Source organism: Leptidea sinapis, chromosome Z (genome assembly GCF_905404315.1).
Source record: "Leptidea sinapis chromosome Z, ilLepSina1.1, whole genome shotgun sequence".
NCBI lineage: Eukaryota > Metazoa > Arthropoda > Insecta > Lepidoptera > Pieridae > Leptidea > Leptidea sinapis.
In genome coordinates this window covers 10,354,803-10,377,177 of record NC_066312.1, presented here as the reverse complement: position 1 = coordinate 10,377,177, position 22,375 = coordinate 10,354,803, and the positions used below count along the sequence as shown (strand labels likewise).

At 34.6% G+C, this 22,375-nt stretch overlaps 1 protein-coding gene across 1 annotated transcript in view; it reads left to right on the top strand.

Moving 5' to 3' along the window:
- Positions 1–8,609: 8,609 nt before the first annotated feature.
- LOC126979028 (probable 3',5'-cyclic phosphodiesterase pde-5) overlaps positions 8,610–22,375 on the top strand; it is a 38,988-nt gene continuing 25,222 nt past the window's right edge. The window contains exons 1-4 of the mRNA XM_050828185.1: positions 8,610–8,642; positions 11,285–11,377; positions 16,315–16,405; positions 21,660–21,809. Coding sequence (XP_050684142.1) covers positions 11,300–11,377; positions 16,315–16,405; positions 21,660–21,809 — 319 coding nt within the window. The 5' untranslated portion in view covers positions 8,610–8,642; positions 11,285–11,299. The remainder of the gene's footprint in view (positions 8,643–11,284; positions 11,378–16,314; positions 16,406–21,659; positions 21,810–22,375) is intronic.

The window sequence follows — 22,375 nt, the reverse complement described above, 5'->3', positions numbered from 1 at the left end:
GTAGCATATAAGAATCTAACTGTTACGCCACTATGGTGTATGTGGATGATGCAGCTACTGTACTCAATAACTTTTGTATTAATATACAATTTTTTTTTGACTTACTCGTGTAAGACATTGACTATTTGACGTTTGAGTGTGTTTGTTGCATCATTTTACATTTTACATTTCACATATTATATTGTAATTGGCAATGAGTTTCTTGCTACTTCTTCTCATTAGCTCAACCCTTTACGAAGTAGCGGTAGATTCTATAAGAAAAATATTGTATTTTTTTTGACATTCATAAGTGTCATTTTCGTGACCTACTTGAATAAACTGATTTTGATTTGATTTGATTTGACTATTGTGCTATACATTGGTTTGTAGTGTTTTAAATTTTTTATTGAAAACAGTGCCTCTTCTTCTTCCTCAGAGTGGCATTTGTTTTCGAAGCGGTAGTAGTATTAGAAATGATTTCAAAAAGAATTCAAAAGGAATCAATTTTGAGAAAACAAATGCCTTTTATGAACCCAATTTAATGCAATTATTGAAGCGCAAACTCGGCCTCATATGGAGTGATGTTCTCACCTCTGAGTGACAGCTTCGCATACCAGCTACCTTCCCAATTCATCTCCGACAGACATAATTTTTGGCTTTGCATACAGATGTGGGATCTATCTACATGTTCTACCGCATATGTCACGGGAGTGCTCAGAGAGCGGTCCTTAGTTTTCCGCATCCAGTCCTTCCCAGCCGCTCGCACCAAATCGTCCGTCCATCTTGCTGGATGTCTCCGAACATACCTGAACCCCTTTCGTGGTCTCCAACAACTTTTAGCCCCATCTTTAATCGGACCTACGACAAATATGTCCCGCCCACTTCCACTTCCTAGAGGCTATGGTATTTGCTATGTCAGCTTGTCCCGTTCTCTTGCGGATTTCGGCGTTCCGAACGTGATCGCGTTGAGAAATCCTCAACATAGCTCTTTCCTTAGCCCTTTAGATTTAAAGGCACTCGTTTGTCTCTGAACACGTTAGAAAGTTTGCCGAAATCCCGCCATCCTATTGCTGAACTACGTTGATGTCTGGCAATCCACAACCATGTACAACCATATTGTGCAATCATTTGCTGGTTGGTTGAAAATTATACCCGAACTCCCATCTCAAACGGGCGGCAACTCATCTCTTTACTTCTGATATTACCGGTTAATGGTTTTTTAAATTACCATTAGGAAAGCCACAAACCCGTTTACCCCTTCTTATACAATGTACTAATTGTATTCGAGGGTGTAAAGCCTACATATCATAATACAGTGGAACTCCGTTTTGTTCAGCCCCTTTCTAATCCGACATGGCTATTATTATTGAATTTTTTGACAGTCTTCGCTACAGTAGATAATGCTTGATTGAAGAAGTTATAACTTGCACGCGGTAACCAGTATTGTGCTTACGCGTTGGTATTGTTTTGCTTGTTATTGCTTAGTACGAACTTGACTAAATGTGGTTGCAGTGCAGCCTTTCGTAATCTCTGTATTGTGTTGTTTAATTTAGTAAGTTTGACATACATAATGAAGTATGATTTGAACTTTAGAGTATAACAATATAAAATCTTATCATTGGATCTGTATTTACTCGGATAACAAGGTACTCGTTTGTCAAAAAATCTGGACTAAAGGGGATCTTAGGCTTAATACTCCATAGTCCGACAAATTCGATAGTTCGGCGCTGCCCTGCATAACGTTTCTCGGAGAACCGGGAGTACACTGTATGTGAATAACAAGAAACAATAAAAACTGTAAAAGTTACTGTCAAACAGTAGTAGCACTAAATCTTTAGGAGCGCGAATTTCATTTTTGTGTACATTCTTCTGTTAGTAATGCTTCGTATAGCGTGACAAGGATCTTTTGGCAATCAAATTATATTAATAGAGGGCGTTAGTGTAGTATGAGGGCTGCCGGCTAATTTATCTTCTTACTTGGTTTGTGTTAATTCCACGGAACGATAAACCAAGAAAGGCGTCAAATGTCTATGTTGCCACGCCGAGAAAAAACCATAAAAACAATAGCTAGGCCATGGACTTGTTTGATTTTTTATATTGGGTTATTAAGAATTACTTGATCAAACATCATAATTATATATTTCTAAATATATCCATAAGATGAAGGCAAATGTTTGCTGTAAATTCTACTCTATTTTTTTATGGAAATGGAGGAGAAAACAAAGGAACCTACGGGTTACCTAGTGTTAAGTGATCACTGACACCCACACTCTCTTGCAACACCAGAGGAATCACAGGAGCATTGCTGGCCTTTAAAGAAGGTGGACGTGCTTTATTTGAAGTTACCCATGTCGTATCGACTCGGAAACACCACTCTAGGAAGCTCATTACATAGCTTGGTGTACGTGGAAGAAAGTTCCTTGAAAACCGCACTTTAGAGGAACGCCACACATCAAGATGGTGGGAATGATACTCTAATTTGGAACGTGTCGTGCGAAGGAAGAATACAGCGGCAGGAATCAGGTCAAACAGCTCTCGGAACACTCACCGTGATAAATGCGGTAGAAGACACAATGAAGCGACGTCACAGAGTACTGGGTCCCCGAGAGTTCGAGCAGCTGCGTTGCGCGTGATCTCATGGTTTGAGCTGATATTGGGGTGCGCCAGACCAGAGATGACAGCAATGTTTTTTTACAGCTGTAACAGTGTGGGCCGGCTTGAAGTATTGCCGTGCTTTATTTATGACGAACATTTGGTAATAATAAAATAGAAACTTTTAATATTTTTCTTACAATTTTGTCATATTTCTCACCTTTTAAACCTTCTTTGGACTTTTATAAATATTTCCAAAATGAAAAATAACCAAATCAGTACCGCCGTTTTCAAGTTTTAGTGGCTCAAAATCGTCACTTCATCTATACATTTTAGGTGTTGTTTCTGGAGTTCATTTAGAGAAAACACAGTTTTGATACCAGTATGCCTTTCTGCACATCACTAGTCGCGTAGTGTTAATGTGACCACAACATAAAAATCCCTTTTATTAAAATTCCCAACATATCTTTTCAAAGTAATGTTACTATCTTGCACTGTTTCGCTTACTTTTACATTTCAAATTGAGGTTTCAATCCGTATAATTTTTTATGGAAACTAAAAAGTTTTACAAAGAGCAATGATTCATTGAGGAATAAACATATCCCTAGACATTATTGTTGTGTTTACATAATATGAAAGTTCCACATTAATTATTGTTATCGTAAAATATTACGTCACATACAGTCTATGCCCATTGATAATGCAAATGTGAGTAGCTATTTTTGAAGACACTAAGGTCTAAGGGGCATGATTTTAGCTTGCATAATAACATCGAGTCGTGATCAGTTTGAGTTTATCGCTTTTGTCGTCACATTGGCAATTTTTATCATGAAAAGTTCCGGCTGTGCGAACTGTTAACTATGAATTATGATCTGTCAAAACACATCTCTCAATTTTGTTTGTTTATTGTACTTCATTCTTGTTGGCATACTATACTCGGTTTCATAAGATAAGAAATGGTATCAATCATTACTTGGATGTATCTTTCTGAATGAAATTGAAAGGAACTAACTGGCTGGCTCAAGTAATTTAAATTCTATTTTAAACTACTTGAGCTATCCTTCCAAAATGAGACTAAAGTTTATTAAAAAATAATTTGGTTGTCTATCCGGTCGGAAGTCGGTTTACGGGCGAAAATTTAACGTCATATGGACACATTGATGTTAACCGCTTATTTCTCATTTTTTTGTGAAATAAAAAGAAGGATTTAATTCAAAATTACAATTTATTTCATAAATAAACATTTATTTGCACTCGTTAGTTCATATTTTTTTACTTAAAGTAAATCACACCTTAGGCCGATCTTCGTATTGTCGTTTTGAATATATCGGGTAAGAAGTGTGTAATGGGACAAAATGTTCCATATACGACCATTTAGCCTCTCGTCTGTGAGGCGACCGGGTCCCGGTTACTGACAGAATATGTGCGTCTGTGGAGCGACTGAGCCGGTTCCAATATATGATATTCGTCTTGCTTAAATTAAGGGTAATCGCTATATTTCTTTATTTGGTTATATCTTTCTCTTTTTAACTTATTATGAAAGCTTCCGGTTTAAAAACACGGCTTATACGACACTCACAAAATACTTGGCTTATCGTGTCTGGTATTTTTTTTTTTTAAATGTAAAAGGAGGCGCTAATAGATTTAATTTTCAATATTCCTGCCCTGTGGGATAAGCGGCATAAAAACTTGCAAAACAGATAATTTTTAGGCAAGGAATGTAAAAATGGATTTCTGTCTTTTTTTTATGTGAAACTTGTGATCACACTGTAGCTGCCACTTTAACGTTTACACACGAATGAACAACTGAACTGAGCATACAGGTGCAACTGAAATTACTTGTTCGCACCGACACCTATGTAGAAATCGCGAGATTGATATTGAGGTATTGAGACAGCGACCGCGAGGCAATTCGGCATTTTTTTACCCTAATGAAGCATTCGCACTACGTACAATCCGAATCCGATCCGTAGGTACCCGTAAAAACACGGTCCGAAGTAGTCGTAGAACTATTTCTATGGTACTTTACGCACTGGATCCGGCTTCCATCATCCGATTTCTTTTCGCATGAGCGTTCGTATGGTGCACATACCGAACGAAACATAGCAGCTCAATCGCTATACCACGTCGATTTCAGAATCGACAAAATATGGGATAGATGTATACTCATGTTCCCACATGGTGAGAGTGGTAAGATCGCGGGCGCATTTGCCCAATTTGGTTGTGCTCCATAGCTTTTGTAAGCGTGGCACTATACTCACAGAAATAAAGATATAATTCGTTGCTTAAAATAAGAGAAATTTTCTTTTGTTGTTCAAAATCTGACAATTGGGATTTAGCGGCGCTTAATTCGAAAATTATCCATCGGCATATGGGAACATGCAAGTCAAGGCGGCTTAGATAAGTTAGGGTAGTAACTACTTATCCCAACACTTCATGTAGGGGAGCATTAATGTTGTTTTTGACTCTGCTGTCTAATGTCACAGAGTAAAAGGTACTTTTCCTCATGTAAACGCGCATGGAATCGAATGCGATGCGATTAGTCATGTCTATTATACAATATCTTAGCCTTAAACTTTTAAATTAACTATTGAAATAAATATTTAACGTCCTGTAATTAAGATTCGCTTATTGGAGGCACTAATAAACCATACCTTTGTTCGGTAATCGTAGTGCGTGATCATTAGAATTCGTACTTTGATAGACCTATCCGTTGCTGCCGTACTACTTATTGTTTTTGGGGCTTCACAATAGCGCAGACATGTCGTGAATCCGTAACTAATTTTATTATTTTGTTTTGATTATAAATTATTAATCGCAGTTCCTTATATTAGTTCGTGTTACAAAGTAATAAGATATGTAAGTATGATTTAATTTTTCCTCAAACACATGAATGCTTTTCATTGCAAGCTTTTGATGAATACTACGAAATAATCAGGCACTATTGATAGAATAAATGGTTAATATTGTTAAGTATATCCAGTAATAATGTTTTTTATTACTTAGCCTATCTGTGTTTTTGCATTTATTAATAAAACGTTTTAATGATACTTTGTGACCGATGTGTTCTTGTCGAGGCACATATTTTGCAGAAACTATATCGTGGATTTGATGACTCGTATTAATAACTCAGTGGTTTGCATGAAAAGAATTAACGAGTCATTTATGTTAATATATATATATCTATGTTTATTGTAATAAATATTAAGATGTCTGGCATATGTATAATATGTCCATTTTGGGGCTTTATGCTGGGTGTCCCAGAATAGGTGGGACGATGGCAAATGGGAATGACCTAAGTCTATGAGCTTTAAGATATGCAATAAAAAGTTGAGTAAAAGATCGACGGTTTTTGAGTTATTGAGCTCAGTTATTATTATTTTTTTTTAAATGATACCTCGCGTCTCTTTATGGTTGGTATTACCCTAAAATCATTCAAAGAACACGTTTTTTTTGTCTGGGTTTGTCTGTGTGACTAGATGTCTGTTAACTTATTTTTGTGTAGTTTTATGTTATGCCGAATTTATAGTACCTACTTTATTATTTAATTTTCCATTTGCATTTTTTTTGTCTAAGTTTGATAGCATTTAATTAAAAATGTTATCATACGACATTACATTGTAACCAGCATTTTATGAAAAAAAGAACAAAGTAGCCCGATAAATTTCTTGCACCCGTTCTTCTCAGGTCTGAGGCATACTTTTTCGAGTGGGGTAGTGTTTGACATTCAATAACTAATATCATATCCTATTTTGAATATAAAAAAAAATAATTTTAAATCTATATAAATATATAAGAGATTTCCACGTATATAGTCACTCATCACGATATCTCTGGAACCATTAGAGCTAAAGACTAAAGCATATTTTCTATGAGAGAATTTATTGACGCACGTTTGTCATTTCTGCTGTGAAACAATTTCATTAGAGATCATTTTCATTAAAGGCCGGCAACGCTCCTGTGATTCCTCTGGTGTTGCAAGAGATTGTGGGCGGCGGTGATCACTTAACAACAGGTGACCCGTACGCTCGTTTGTCCTCCTATTCCATAAAAAAAAGATCTGGAAGCATATTTTACGAAATAATAATTCTTGATGTTATGAAATATTATTGACAAATTCATAAAAAATCAGTACTATATTTATTATGTACAGAACAACGTCTGTCGGGTCAGCTAGTTTATCAATAAGCTTGCTGTCTTAGTTCGTTTACACTAATGAAAATTTTTTACAGTTGAAGTGCACCACAAAAAGCATAATGACAGTATAAGCTGTAAGCAGTTTCAAAGAAGCTTCACAAATCCTCGGAAAAGTGCAACATGTTCATGCTTTTACAGCTAGAGGAGAATAATGTTGGAGATAATACCTGCCCATCCTTTATTTGATGGGCAGTTTTGGATTCAAGCCACTATAGTCATCCCCTTTCTTGTGCCTAGTACCTAGAAGAGGTCTAGAAAAGGCTCTCCTTTTCATCCTTTTTTTCACCAGCCCAGGCCTTAGATGATCTTTCCAGCTATGCCTAGCATACAAGCTGGACCCTTGCCTTTATCCAATAGGTCCAACCTTTGAAGTTACGTTATATCTTAATTATTCCGTAGACAATTTAGGTGTCAATGAGTCACAATCGGTATTTCTGTAGAAAACTAAATGGTTTTGACATGGCACTCTTATGTATTTATTATTAATAACCTTTATTACCAAGGATTAAAATTTTACTATATTTATAATGTCCAGCGTGAACGAAATCTTTATAAATAGTCGGATAGTTGCTTTTTTATAATATGGGTTTCTTTTATTTGCGTAATGTTTCATAGATTACGCAAATAAAATAAACCGCCTTTGCAACTGCAAAAACACTTAATCTTAAGAATTAAATTAGTGAAATAAAGAGCTGTATGGTAACTATAACTGGAAAAAAATAGCAAAATATGGAAAAGCAGGAACATGACAAAAGCCACAAACACCAAGCATTTGCAAATGTTATCTTACCCATATTTATATATGCTAAGATGGACAATCTGTGATGTGTGACAAATGTGATTTTGAAGTTATACTTCTTTAGGCGCGTTATGGAAAAATTATGAGAGTGTTTTAAGATGAGCGCGCATCATAGCAACACAAAAGTAACAGGGTAAAGTTGTTTCCTAAAATTTCTAACGTTTGCGTCATTTGTTATTTTTTTTTTTTGGTTTCGTCGTCCATTATTAGGACAGACAAAGGGTTCAAGCCCATACAGCCGTATTCATTATTTAATAATTAATTGTCAAGGCAATCTTTGCAATATTTTTACAAAATTATTCTTTCTAAAAACGTAGAAAAGCACAAGGAATAATTTTTTTTAATGATTTTTGCTTCGTTAGCCCAAAGAAGTATAAGTTCTTGCGTGCATACATACACTTTTTTTTATCTGCCTGCTTTTATCTGCCATTGTACATTCCTTCATACTCGTCCCCTTTGGATACGTTTTGCGGTTGGACAGCCAGTCCTTAGAACGTCTTGACATCCATGGTGAAGTGGAGGCACAAGACCACGCAGCAGGTCAGCCATGTGATGGAACGACCAAATCAAAGCTGCTGTGGGCGGTTCCGAACTGAGTGCACTCGAATGACCTCTAACAGAGAGAGATGGAAACAATACAACAAAATTGTGAGATGCGTTCCATCTGCCCCTGATAACAAAATTTCATAATGACCACAGCGTAATGTTTACAATTGTTATACCCACAATATTTACGTGTTTTCCATGAAACGTGTCATTACAATACTACTTATTTTTTCTTTTATAATTTTAAATTTCTTTAGGGCCTTCCTTATTGTATTATTAGTTAATCAGTACGGAACCCATGTTGCGTAATTAAAACACGCACTTGTCCGCCTTTTAAGCGTAACATCTAACAGTGAATGTACACAAAACTAATCTTCTTTATTATTAATATTATATACAGTTTAATCTAACTATATTGTTTGTTATTATATCGCCACAATTATTATCAGTCTGCATAATTAAAGTTATCAGCATCCATTTCAATTGTAATATTCATTCAGAGTACAAGTGCTTAAAGTTATATGCCCGAGTAAGTATTTTACTTTTTTGCACTGCAATAAATAATTTTTATCATTGGAAATTAATTTATATCTTAACTGTATTTGGAAATAAAATTTGTTGCATTGAAATTATATGCAGAACTCGAATTCTACTTTACTTCTTTAAATATTAAATTGTACCGTATTTAGGTCACTTTGACAAAGAGTTTATGAACTTTCTTGCATTACTATATCAACTTTAAATTCCGACATTCTGTTATTCGTCATTGATAATTCTCTCTGCAACTTACTACAGCGAATGTGTGTGACAGTATCAATGACTGTCATCTATTGTTTTTTTAATACGTTGTTGTTTATAAATGTTTTATGTTTTGAAGCTTTTTGTACTCAAAATTTTAGGCTTGGGATCTAATTATAATAATTTGATATATCGTATATCAATATTTTCAATAAATTTCGTTTATGTTTACACTATCAATTTATAACTCTCGCTTGCAATGCAACATTGGGTATTTTTAGTTGTTTTCACTGTTCTCTGTGATGTTATCAACATCTCGACTTTCACAAGGATAACCTCATCCTGATGTCATTGTTGAAATACTTAGCGTGTAACTTCTCTTACCTAATCTATTGTCTGGATCAAGTGTATAAAATAACATTGAAGAATTAGGAACAACATGGATGTACTGTGGGAAAATTCCACACTATACAGTCATCCGAAAAAATAGATATAACTATATTTATTCTTACCCTTCATATGTGGCTATTTTCTCCCATATATTATGTGTATAAAATGTATTAAATAGTTTGTTATGTTTATAAAGTGATAACCCTCACTTCTAGGATTAATACACAAATAAAATTTTAAAAACAAAATTTTATGAACGATGACACAACCTGAGAGTTGAACAAAGCATATAAAATTCGATACGATACTTCACTCGAACGGTTGGCTCAGTTGGCAGAGCACTGGCACTGGTCGTCGTTTCGAGTCCCGCATTATTCATAAAATATTATTTGAATATGAATTAAGGTTCTGCATTATTTATAGTAGTATTTATTTATTATATTAGATTTATTTTATGTCAGAAATGTGAATACAAGTGATGGCTTTAAATTTTTTATTTATTATTAATAATTTGATTGATTAAAGTGTAATAATTGTCATGTTATCTGTTCTGTACATTTCTGAATAAACGATTTACTATCACACTCGAGTACAACGATCTTAACATTGTAGACTACATACATATTATGAGGATTGAAAATAAACATTAGAGAAAATGGTGAGTTGCGATATTGGCAGTGAACACCGCAAAATATGTCGATTCTTATGTTAAAGACTAGCTGACCCAGCAAACGTTGTATTACCGATATTAAAATCGCGATACAAAAGTAACTGTTGATCGTAGATGGGTGAAGTTGTATGTATTTTTAAATGCTGACTTATAATCAAACAAATTTAAAAAAAATGTCAAAAAAACTTTAAAAAATCGTGTGGACCACCCTTAACATTTAGGGGGATGAAAAATAGATGTTGTCCGATTCTCAGACCTACCCAATATGCACTCAAAATTTCATGAGAATCGGTCAAGCCGTTTCGGAGGAGTTATAAGCTTAACATCATGAGACGAGAATTTTATATATTAGATTTCGGATAGTTAGAGGATATGTTTATCTTCTTTGCAATATTAAACTATACGGTCATCGTATATTGTCTTTTGTTTACGAAAACTATTTAGACTGTGACAGCTGTGAAAACGTCGAATAAATTGAGGTTGACGTTAACTTCTATTTTGGGCAATGCACACTCACACAAACTGACCAACAAATCGCGAGTGTAAGACGTAAGATGATAACATAGAAAGATAGTTCTGTGTGGTGTGCTCTATCTAGACGTATGAATTATATAAGTTTTTTTTATGACAGTTGAAGCTACGGATACCAAAGAGGATGTATATACTAATTAATAAGGGCGGGACTGCCTACATAAAAATTTTAATTAAGTTTAGTATGAAACGCGCAGTCATTAGACATAAGTTTGAAGTAGTAGTAATTACAGTATGGCGATTGCCGACGAAGTATAATCCGGCTAAGTTTTGAAAGCGAACTGTTGCGTAAAACGTAGCGGATTTCGGCTATATCCGTTTTTTACAAGATAATAAGTGCCATCTGTCAATCTATCAATTACTGCACGTTTCATACTATCGCGGGAATCGCTTTTTTCTTACGGCCGTTCCCAAAATACTATCTACAGATACAGATAAATAGCTACTTTCTACTGTCAGTAATTAGCTGTCAATAATCTGAAACTGTCCCAATATACCCGATAAGTCGTTCTTATCGCCTTATAATGGGTCGCGTGAATTGCTATTTCCATACAAACTTTTATCGCTGGTAAGCTATACGTCCTCCCATTGACAGACAGCGTCTACGTATAAGGTGAGTTACCGGCGATCAGTTTATTGGGACAGAAAAGTCAACGATAGTTAGGATTTTTATCTCAAGTAGGCCACAACCGGAGATCGGCTGAATATTGGGAACGGCCGTTAGTGGTTTTCGCTAGGCTGGATACGGCGTTCTAAAGCGAATAAACGTTCGTTAAAAAAACTATATTATTTACAGATACCCTAATTGTGAATGCATGAATTAATTCAAGACTCTTTTGCAGAATATACGAGCAATTATGGCAGACAACAATGAAGAGAAGCAGGAGAAAAAGTCCGTACCTCTAAATCATGTGGTTGATAACGATTCCAACAAGGTAGGATTTTACACGTCATCTGGTTTTGGAACCGTTAGTCAGTTGCAAAATGATATATTTTATTTCCATGAATGCATCAATATAGCATTTATGCGTAATATTATTTGATGTCCTACCGCATTACATGTTGCGTTGTTGTTATTTGGTGCAATGACGATCTCTGAATTGAACACCTTTTTTTTGAATTAAAATAAGGGACGAGACGAGCAGAACGTTCAACTGATAGTAATTGATACGTCCTGTCTATTTCTGTCATACCGAAGTAGTGCCGCTCAGGATTATAGAAAAACCTAAAAATTACGAGCCAATCTGCAATTGTGCTCGTCACATTCAGACGGAAGGGTTAAGTCTCATTTGCCAAGTAATTTTACAAGCTAGGCTGCCTTTCAGAACGAACAATGGTTACATATTACTGCTTGACGGCAGAAATAGGCGCCGTTGTGGTACCCACAATCTAGCCAGCATCCTGTGCAAAGGCAGAATTACAATGCAGTGCCGCTCAGGATTCTTGAAAAATCCAAATAGTCTGAGCGGCACTACAACTGCGCTCGTCACCTTGAGACGTAAGATGTTAAGTCTCTATTAAGTCTATTTAGTGCCTATGAAGGTACCATGAACACTTTTTTATATTGAGAATCATTTCTATAGCGATGTAAAATCGACGCGATCAAAACTATCAACGAGATGTTTTAAAAGTGTTTTATTAGTTATTTTTTTTAATTATAATTGATTTAAAAAAAATCTTTTAGGGGTGATAAGACGTTTTACAAGGGACAAAATAATTCTTTTAGTTTACTGATTTGAGACTTATACTCGCATTATACACGGTAACCCAGTGGTTAGGTTAGAGGGGAGTACCTATGAGTTTATATTGAACAAATTACATTTCTTACAAATTATTATTACTCTTAGTGTAACTTCCGCATGTCTGTCTGTGACGAGACGAGCCAGTCGTTCACCTGATTGTACTGAAGTGATACGCCCTGCCCATTACATTGCAGTGCCGCTCAGGATCTGGCATTATTCAAGCATCGCAATTACCTTCGTCAGTTTGGAGTATGCTTGGACATAATTTGACCGCTGTAGTATCCACGTAGCAGGAATTCTGTGCTCAAAAGACTGACACTGATAAAAAAGTATGTTTTCGATATATGCCGATATGCGAAATCCAAAATGACGACCGCCATTCAAAGAAATTTAACTAATGTTTCTTTTTTGCATTTTTTGTGACTAATGCGGTTGTCACACATATATTTAAATAAAATACTTTTAAGTTTAAAACGCGTGTCATTGCAGCTGTATTTTTAATTTTTATTTTGTCTACAGTAAATAAAATCTCCAAGACAGTATGTTCACAGTAACAACCACTGACCTGTATAAATACCACTGCTCATATGTTTGACAGCAATTTTTTGTACCTATTTTAAGCGCCACTCGCGAGCGTCTAGAAAACTAATTTTGACGTATAATACAAATGGCTGCGAAGGAACGTACAATACTATGAAGTATTTTGCATTTTGAATAAATTTCGTTCGTTTTCCGTGTTATTTATACTTCAAGAATCAACGTAAGAAAATGCACATTTTTTTTTTGTAAATAGTTTCCTACCATCTATCGATGTTTGCTAACGTTGTCATCACTAGTTTTGGTGCCGCAGACTCTCGCTACATGGCCAACAGCGCTAAAATGGCGAATATCAAACAGTCACAAAAGTACTTTGACAGCCGCCAGTCCAGTTGCATATAGTAGAAGTCAGTGGCAACTATGAAAACTACTATATCAACTATTTGTCAAGCGTAAACATTTTTTTTTATGGAATCATGATCACCGCCGCCCAAATTCTCTTGCAACACCATAGGAATCACAAGAGCGTAGCCGGCCTTTAAGGAAGGTGTACGCGCTTTTTTGGAGGTACCCATGTCGTATCGTCCCGGAAACACCGCACAAGGAAGCTCATTCCACAGCTTTCCGTACGTGGAAGAGAGCTCCTAGAAAACCGCACTGTGGAGGACCGCCACACATCCAGATGGTAGGGATGATATCATAACTTGTGGCGTGTCGTGCGAAGGTGGAATAAGATATATATATATAAGACATTTCTCCAATAACTGTTACACGCTTTCTAATAAAATAAAAATGTATTTAGTCTTAAGACATAGTATGAAAAATTATCTTGTACGATTATATGGAACTTTTAGAGTCCAATAAGCTTGAAACACTTTTTAAACAAACAAATCGGTGTTCGCTTACTGAGAAATGGTGAAGCCGCACGTGTTTTGTTATCGGGTAGTCGATTGCGCTACCGATTTCACTGGGAGTATATATTAGTAGCGAGTATATTCCAAGTCATAGTGTCATAAATAACATGAAATACATTTTACCTTTTTACCAGAGGGAGGCTCCTTTGCACATGATGCCGGCTAGATTATGGGTACCACAACTGTGCTTTTTTCTGCCATGAAGCAGTAATGTGTAAGCATTATTGTGTTTCGGTCTGAAGGGCGCCGTAGCGATTTAACATCCTCAAAGTGAAAAGCGCAGTAGTAATGCCGCTCATAGTTTTTGGGTGTTTCAAGAATCCTGAGCGGCACTGCATTGTAATGGGCAGGGCGTATCAATTACGATCAGCTGAACGATCCTGCTCGTCTGCTCCCTTACTGTCATAAAAATTCCTACACGATAACATAAAGGCTTTTGTTCTTTATGTTATTTAATCATAATAGTGTGTAATATGCTCTCGTTATTTTGACATGATTTTAACCGATGGATCGTTACATAGTCTAGCGTCACAGCTCAGTCTCATTCGTTACGAACAAAATAAAGTACTCACTGCGCCTGAACAACTTATAAGTTCAAAACAATGCACTTCTATATGTATAGACAAATTAAGTCGTATAAAAACAAAGCCGAAATATGGAACATGCCACAAATTACACCATAATAAGTTTTGACTGCTATATCTGTACATTGCCGAATTTACTCCAGTTGTTTAAAATATTCTTGGTCAATAAGCAGCAATGTAAAACTTAAACTTTATTCAGTTCAGGTATGATTCGGACAGAGACTGTTTACTCACGACTATAGAGAAAAGTGTGCTTTCATTGTCTTTAAGCACACTATTTCCGTTCCGCTATCAGACTGCTAAGGATTATCCTTATTAGAACGTCATTGCTTTAAAATAAAAACATTTTAAAACAAGTAATCACACACATACTTGGTCGGTGTGCCATTTCCCAAAAGGTATTAAGATAATATCTTATATATTTAAACGAGAAATTCTTGTATATAAATATATATATATATATAATCTGAATCTCGGAAACGGCTCAAACGATTTTAATGAAATTGTATACAGGCAGTTTTGGGGGCGAAAAATCGATCTAGCTAGGTTTAAATTGAAAAAAAAATGTAGTTTTATCCGTGTTTTAATGAGAAACAGTTACAATAACATTAGAATACAAAGGTAAATTTCGCCACTATATACAAAACTGTAATAGCTCAGGTGGGACATTGAGTGATCCGGAAAGCAGTTAAGTTTTATACCTTCTTAAAAACCCGAGCAAGATTCGGTCGTCCAGGTACTTATATTTAATACAGTATTAATTTCATAGCAGTTATTCACGTAGGACGAAAGTAGTTAACTATACTTTAATGAAAATGGAAAATACGGAAAATAATAATAACTCTACAACAAGTGATTCATAAATAAGGGTAAACACAGTATTTCTATTATGTTCAACTAAATTTGCGGCTGTAAATGTTTGAACATCGCCTTATAAATGGATATATCCTTGATGATATCGGACAAGGAAAGTAATTAAGGCAATAACTATGGGCGACCAAAGCTGAAAACAGTTGTAATAAAACATGGTGGTTTATTATTTAAGATTTTTTTTTAATTAAGTAACGCAACAAAGGCATATTTTTATATCACTTACAGTCAGCCAATTAATATTTTTTTAATACAATAAAGGACGAGACGAGCAGGGCGTGCAGCTGATGGAAATTGATACTCCCTGCCCATTATAATACTGTGCCGCTCAGAATTCTTGAAAAACCATAAAATCTGAGCGGCACTAGAATTGCGCTTGTCACATTGAGACATAAGATGTTAAGTCTCACTCGCCCAGTAATTTCACTAGCTACGGCGCCCTTTAGATCGAATCACAATACATAATTCTTACATATTACTGCTTTACGACAGGAAAAGGCGTCGTTGTGGTACCCATAATCTAGCCGGCATCCTGTGCAAAGAAGCCTCCCTTCTGGTAATCTTTTTACTTGTGAGCGAAATCTCAAAATATTAGTTAGAATGATGGGATATATTTAGGGACATAATTTTAAAATAATGCAATACGTATGTTCCATTACTTTGTTGCCAAAGTCCAGTGTGAATTAAATTAGAGCCTTAAAAATAGAGCTGAAATAAGAAAAAGTCGGACAGAAATGGATATATTTTGGATGACTACTGGATATCGAATTATCGGCAAGTTTTAAGGCCTCCAGCTGTTGTCGGATTAACCTTAAATTTTATGTGGTTGATTTATTTTTCCGGTCTGTTATTGATACTGAAAAAGGTAGGGCGTGTTCTGGTATTATTTTTTCATGTATTCATCGTACTTTTCCTTAATTCATTAAGAGATTACTTTTGTTAATTAAGAGATTTTTTTTAAATTTTATCATTATTATAAATAAAAACATGCCACGCTTTCGACTTTTTTTAACAAAATTATTTTTGTTCATGACGGAAATTATGAGGGACGAGGAAATGTATAGGAGCTTTTCAAACTTCAGAAGGAGAAAATCTAAGCAAAAAAAAATTCATTTCAAACAAATTCAAACGAATTGATTTTATAGTGATCTATTTTCATTTATATGATTTTTTTAGTACTTCTTAATATTAAAAAAAATTAATGCGTCAATCCTTAACTTTTCAGTTGCCCGCTGTGGTTCAGAGCCAGTCGCTGATTCCGAGTACGTCAACTTCAAAATCCATGCATCATCTGCCCCCTATCAACGCAGAATATAGTAAGAAATCTTTAAAGAAACTTATTATATAAGATTAGATTTACTATGATTTTGGCGCACTCACACTTTTATATATAGGTGCTTAATAAATCAAATCAAATCATTTTATCATGTAGCCTAAGGAAATGCCACTTATGAATGTCAAAAGTTTTCTTTTCTTTTTACATTTACCGCCATTTCGGAAAAGGTTAAGCTTTAATGAGAAGAAGTGGAGAGAAACTCTTTGCCACTTTTTAAATCAACATATTTTACAGCTTAATCATTTTACAATTTTTTTAGTTATGATATTATATATTATGTAAAGTGATGCACCAAAGATACTTAAACGTGAAATACTCAATGCCTATACGTGTAAGGCAAAAGTAAATGTAAATGAACACAAAACAAGAGTTATTGAGTACAGTAGGTGCATCAATCCACACATACCGTAAATAAATAAAGATATTATTCGAGCATTTTGGTACATAAATATCATACATACATACATATAATCATGCCTCTTTCCCTTAGGGATAGGCAGAGACCACTTCTTTCCACTTGCTACGATCCTTACATACTTGTTTCGCTTCGTCCATTATTCCTTTCAGGGTACTCTTGACCTGGCCTTTTTTCAAGACGTCCCTGATTTGATCTCGAAACGTCCGCCTAGGTCTACCCCTTCCAACACTTTAATTCACACTGGCCTTATACACTTTTTTCGTCAATCGTTGTTCATTCAATCTCTCGACATGGCCAAACATTCATATAAATATCGTTTACAAAAAATTAATTACTATAATTTTAAAAACATGAAGCTGAGTTTCTGGTAAACCATTAGTACCACCCGTTCACGAGCATGACGCTTGGACCAGCCATCGCCTCCGAATATGTTACTAGAATTCAACAAGTTCCATTTTCAAGGCTTTATAATATTTCAGCCTCAGTTACAAACAAACGCAAAAACGTAATTAATACGTAAATCTTATTTAGTTTTATGTTAAAACATAAATATATAATTTACATATTTGTCATTTAGATTTAGAGTTTTCTTATCGTGCCTTTAATTAATGATTAGAAAAGAAATCGAACCGTGTTTGTCTACTACTTATTACTTGACTGTCGTTCGTCTATTTCGTGGCATCCATTTTAATAATAAATATTAGCATTAATAACGTAATATTTCTGATTATTTGAAGATTTTCGGGTTTGCTTTTGTATCGACAACGTTTAATAAATCATAATCATGTAGCTTAGTGAGTGGTTGGGCTTTATTTATGTATATATCAACAACCTTTATTAACTGTGGATTTTAATTGTATTTCATATAATATCTTTGGATTGTTTATGAAGACTAGCCGGTCCCGCCCGCTTCGCTGGGCGAATTTTAAAAGGAAATAAATTAATTAAATAAAAAAATAAGTATCTATAAACCATTTAGGATAAATTTCGCATCGAATGGTAGTAGTTTCATGTCGATACGATCAGTGGTTTAGGCGTGAAAGAGCCTCAAACAAAGACCATTTTCACTAGACTAGACTAGACTAGTGACATAGACATTTAATGTAGTGGGTGTAAAAGGTGACTGTTCTTCGAATAGAGTATAGATACGTATAAATAAACAAAGCAATCGAGGGAGAAGCACATCTCTTACGCAGCAAGATAGAAAATGTAAGCGAATATATTGTTAGTGTAACCGATTATGATTGATTGACAATTCGTAAATAGCCACGCTTGGTATTAGTATTTTGAATATTAACGCACAAACAATCAGATTTGGTCAAGCATTTTCGGTCTATCATGTCGCCTATAGGCTATTGTATTCCAAGTCTATGATTTTTTCCCATAGACAAATTGATATAAATTTCAAACAAAATTTGTTCCTGTTGTGTAACTTTTTAAATATCTACCTGTTCGTAGCCGGTCACTAGTACCTCGAATATAAGATAACGCAAAGGCTCCACTTTAGGGAACTAAGGGGAAGAAGAAACCATAGCTGGTATAAAAAAGTGGAAATTATCTATTAGTAAAATTTGAATAATGTTTCGAAAGCATGATTGTGAATAAAGGTACTTTATGAGATAAAAGGTTTTAGTATGCAAATCCTGCTTGAAGATCAACACTGACGTAGCCAAATGGCAAAGAACGGAACCCTCATAGATTCGTCATGTCTATCTGTCTGTCCGTGTATGTTACAACCACTTTTTTCCGAAACTATAATAACTATACTGATGAAACTTGGTAAATAGAATTCACGAAAACACAAATTTTGGGGAGTTCCCCATACTTAGAACTGAATCTCAAATTTTTTTTTTTTTCAACAAACCCATACGTGTTGGGTATCTATGAATAGGTCTTCAAAAATATTGAGGTTTCTAATATATTTTTTTTCTAAACTGAATATTTTGCTCGAGAGACACTTCCAAAGTGTTAAAATGTGTTCCCCTCCCCCCTGTAACTTCTAAAATAAGAAAATGATAAAGCAAAACAAAATATGTGATGTACATAACCATGCAAAATTCCACTGAAAATTGGTTTGAACGAGATCTACTAAGTAGTTTTTTTTAATATGTAATCTTAAACAGCTATTATTATTAAATAACTTTTATATTATGTTACTTGCTGCTACGGAACCCTACATGGGCGAGTCCGACTCGCGCTTGGCCGCGTTCTTACCTATTAGTAAGTTGTCAGAATAAGTAATAGTAATATGGATAAAGAAAATTTTAAAAGTATACATTATATGGACCATAAATTATTTATTGAAACAATAAAAATCTCATAACTATACTTACAATACTATGATTACATTAAGTAAAAACTATCATTACGGGGAAGTGTATAGATAATACAGGCAATTATGAAATTTTCGTTCTTTAATTTTCGATAAGTTTATATTATATTTCAAACAGCGGACACATTATGTAAAACTATCTAGCGCGCAGAAAGCTCCATACTGTTGAAATAAATATGAAAAAAAGTTTATATAAAACTATAAAACCTTATGGAAAAAGTAATTTAACAATAGGTTTAATATACTTTGCCATTAATATTATTTAGGTGCTTAAATGTGTTGCTTTCACACTGCAATACATTTAATTTTCTAGTTCTATGACGAGAATGACGAGTCTTTCTTTTATTTGTTTTAATAGTGGGCGTTCCATAAAAGTATTGATTAATTATAACAATAGATAAATATAACTACAATGGAATCGTTCAATTAGGTGACAACTATAAAAAATTATTGCGCCCGGTGAAGGAGAAAGCAATTCCATTTTAGAGTATTTTTGCCGCGACTTAACCTTACAATACACGTCCCCCTTTATTCATAATAGTCTGCTAACTTAAAGCATTGCTAATTCGCACTCGGTCTTCTTCTATCGAAATAAGTCAAAATGAGAAATAACCCTCCTTAGCGGCTGTTTAAAGTTAGCGGACCATTATGAATAAGGGGGTTCATGTTTAAATCGACAGCTCTCGGCTATTCATCGTGTATAGTAAGGATGGGAAAGTTACGTTAACTCTCTCGTACAAGATCGCCAAAGGTGTAATTCATAATTAGAAGCATTTATTATTTAAGACATAACAAAAGTATGTCATATTAAACAGTATTTGGTGTACAATTAATATATTGTGAACAATTTTTATCTCGATTGAATAAATGCTATTATTCCAACTATGCTCCAACTGTAAAAAGGTTAGTGATTTTTTCGCACTGTCTAAACATAGACTTGTAAAGAAAAAATTAATATTCGTCTCATATTATGTAGATATATAATTATTTTTTGTAAAAATATGAGCTTTATTTATATAAAGACGGTTTATACCGTCCAGAAATGTTTTCAAATATGCGCTATTTTGGCGATTTCTGGGAATAGTGGCCTTAAATCCTAATGAAACATAGTTAAAGAAAGAATATAGGGTGATATTGTACAAAAACAATATATGAAAAATACTTTGCCGGTATCTTGGCAAATTACAAAATCAAAGTATAGTAAATGTTCGTAATCAGTAAGAAAGGGCTACTTAAAAGTTATCTAGTATACTCATGGGATACCATTTAACAGGGGACTTTAAAAACGTCCAAGCGAATGAATAACGGTGTCAGTACATCTGCGGGAGATACAATACTTCCGGGCTCAGGTTCTAGAATCAGGCACACACTTCAAAATTACCGCTTAAAACTGACTTTAGGCAAGGTTCTATCCCTTTTCCAAGGTTTTTGTGCAGGGATTTTATGTAGCGTTAGTTCTTTAAAGATACATCTTAAAATCTTCGAATATTGCGTAATAATTCCTTGTAGGTGGATACGTTCTTAAAAGAGCGATTGTGGTTGCCAAGAAGTTTTAATAGGGATAGATGTAATTCTCCTCTCAATTTTTCCCCGTGTCTCTCTGTATGAGGTCATTTGAATACACTCATTTACGGGACCGCCATCAGCAGACTTTGATATGGTTTGTCCATCGCATGTGTGACCTTCTAGTGCATTCCAAATTATTCTGGATAATAAGGCATTCCAGAGCATTTCCACGTTTCAAAACTTGGGTAAGATTAGCATTCGCAAAAGTCTTAATCGCTTTTGTGATGTTTCTGTTTATTGATATTTTAGTCATTTTTATCCACTGCAGTCCTTTTAATAGTCATACGCTGTTAATGTTCCAAAATATATGAAGAAGAGATTGTAATGCTTTGCAGTTCATTATTTGAGTGACTGCTGGTGAATTATTGTTACCGCAGTCAAGAGACAACATCTTGGTTTTTCTGTGATTCTTTAAGAAGTTCTTTCATATCGTGCGTGCAAAAAAGTTGTATTACGCAAAAATTACGTCAAAGCGCTTCCTTCATACAGATTTACAGTAATTTAAAATCTTATTGATGATGGTGCTTAAGACCCTTGTTATTTAATTCTGGCATGTGTTCGAAAGCTTTGTAGTAGAAGGGTTCAATGCGAGCCTTGGCATTAGAGCACTTTAGAACTGACTCCGAAATCAGAGCATCTTTAAACATCCTAATGATCTTAGAGTATCAAATTAGTCACATCTATCCGTTGTGATAGTAAAATATTCGGAATTAGTCGGATATATTGAAATTGAAATTGCTTGACAAACTTAGGGCCAAGGAATGGTGGCGCGGTTTCTTTTACTGTTCTAAGTCTATTGGGTGGAAATTGATGTACTTATTAAATCTATACAGATTCAATTAAGAGAAGTACCCATTTTTAATGTATGATACGTAACCAAAATAACGATAGAACTTGAATCATAACAAAAATTTTCAGATCGTGAATCAAGCGGACTTAAATCATCAAAGCCAAGTATTTTGCATTTGAAAAGTACGTCTCAGTATCATAAAAAATGTACCAAGGAAGTATCCGAATTTGGATCAACACCACCTATCCGGCCAGTGAGACGACGCTTTCGCAAACTGAGTACAATTATATTTTTTATATACACTTATATTATCACTTGCTGGCATTCTCTTGCCTTCCACACTCTGTCTTCACCATACAACTTTCTTTCCCTCTAGGGAATATAATAATATAGTTATTATAATGTTGCCCCACTTGCATTACAATCTAGCCTTAACTTAGGCTAATAATTAATTCTACAAGCTGCTACATAGATTAACCTAAGAGTATCTCCATTAACACATTTTTTAATATCTCTATTAAGAGGAAGTCACTGTGTTCATAATATGTCTCCTATAATATCACTATTTTTATATTGTTTTGCACTCATTTACTAGCACTACACTAACTTAAATAGTTTTGTTCGTAGAACTGAGCAGATCAATAAGTTGAGTATGTTATTATTAATTATAAGTTAAGTTATAATGTTCACAGTTATAATGAAACTTATAATAAAGGAGAGATGGAACAGAAAGAGAGAAGTAACCTTATGATTATTTACTAAATACCAATACGTAAATTTTAAATTATGTACAGTAATAGTACATTCAAAATAGTTTTACGTGGTCTTTGTATGGTGTCTAGTT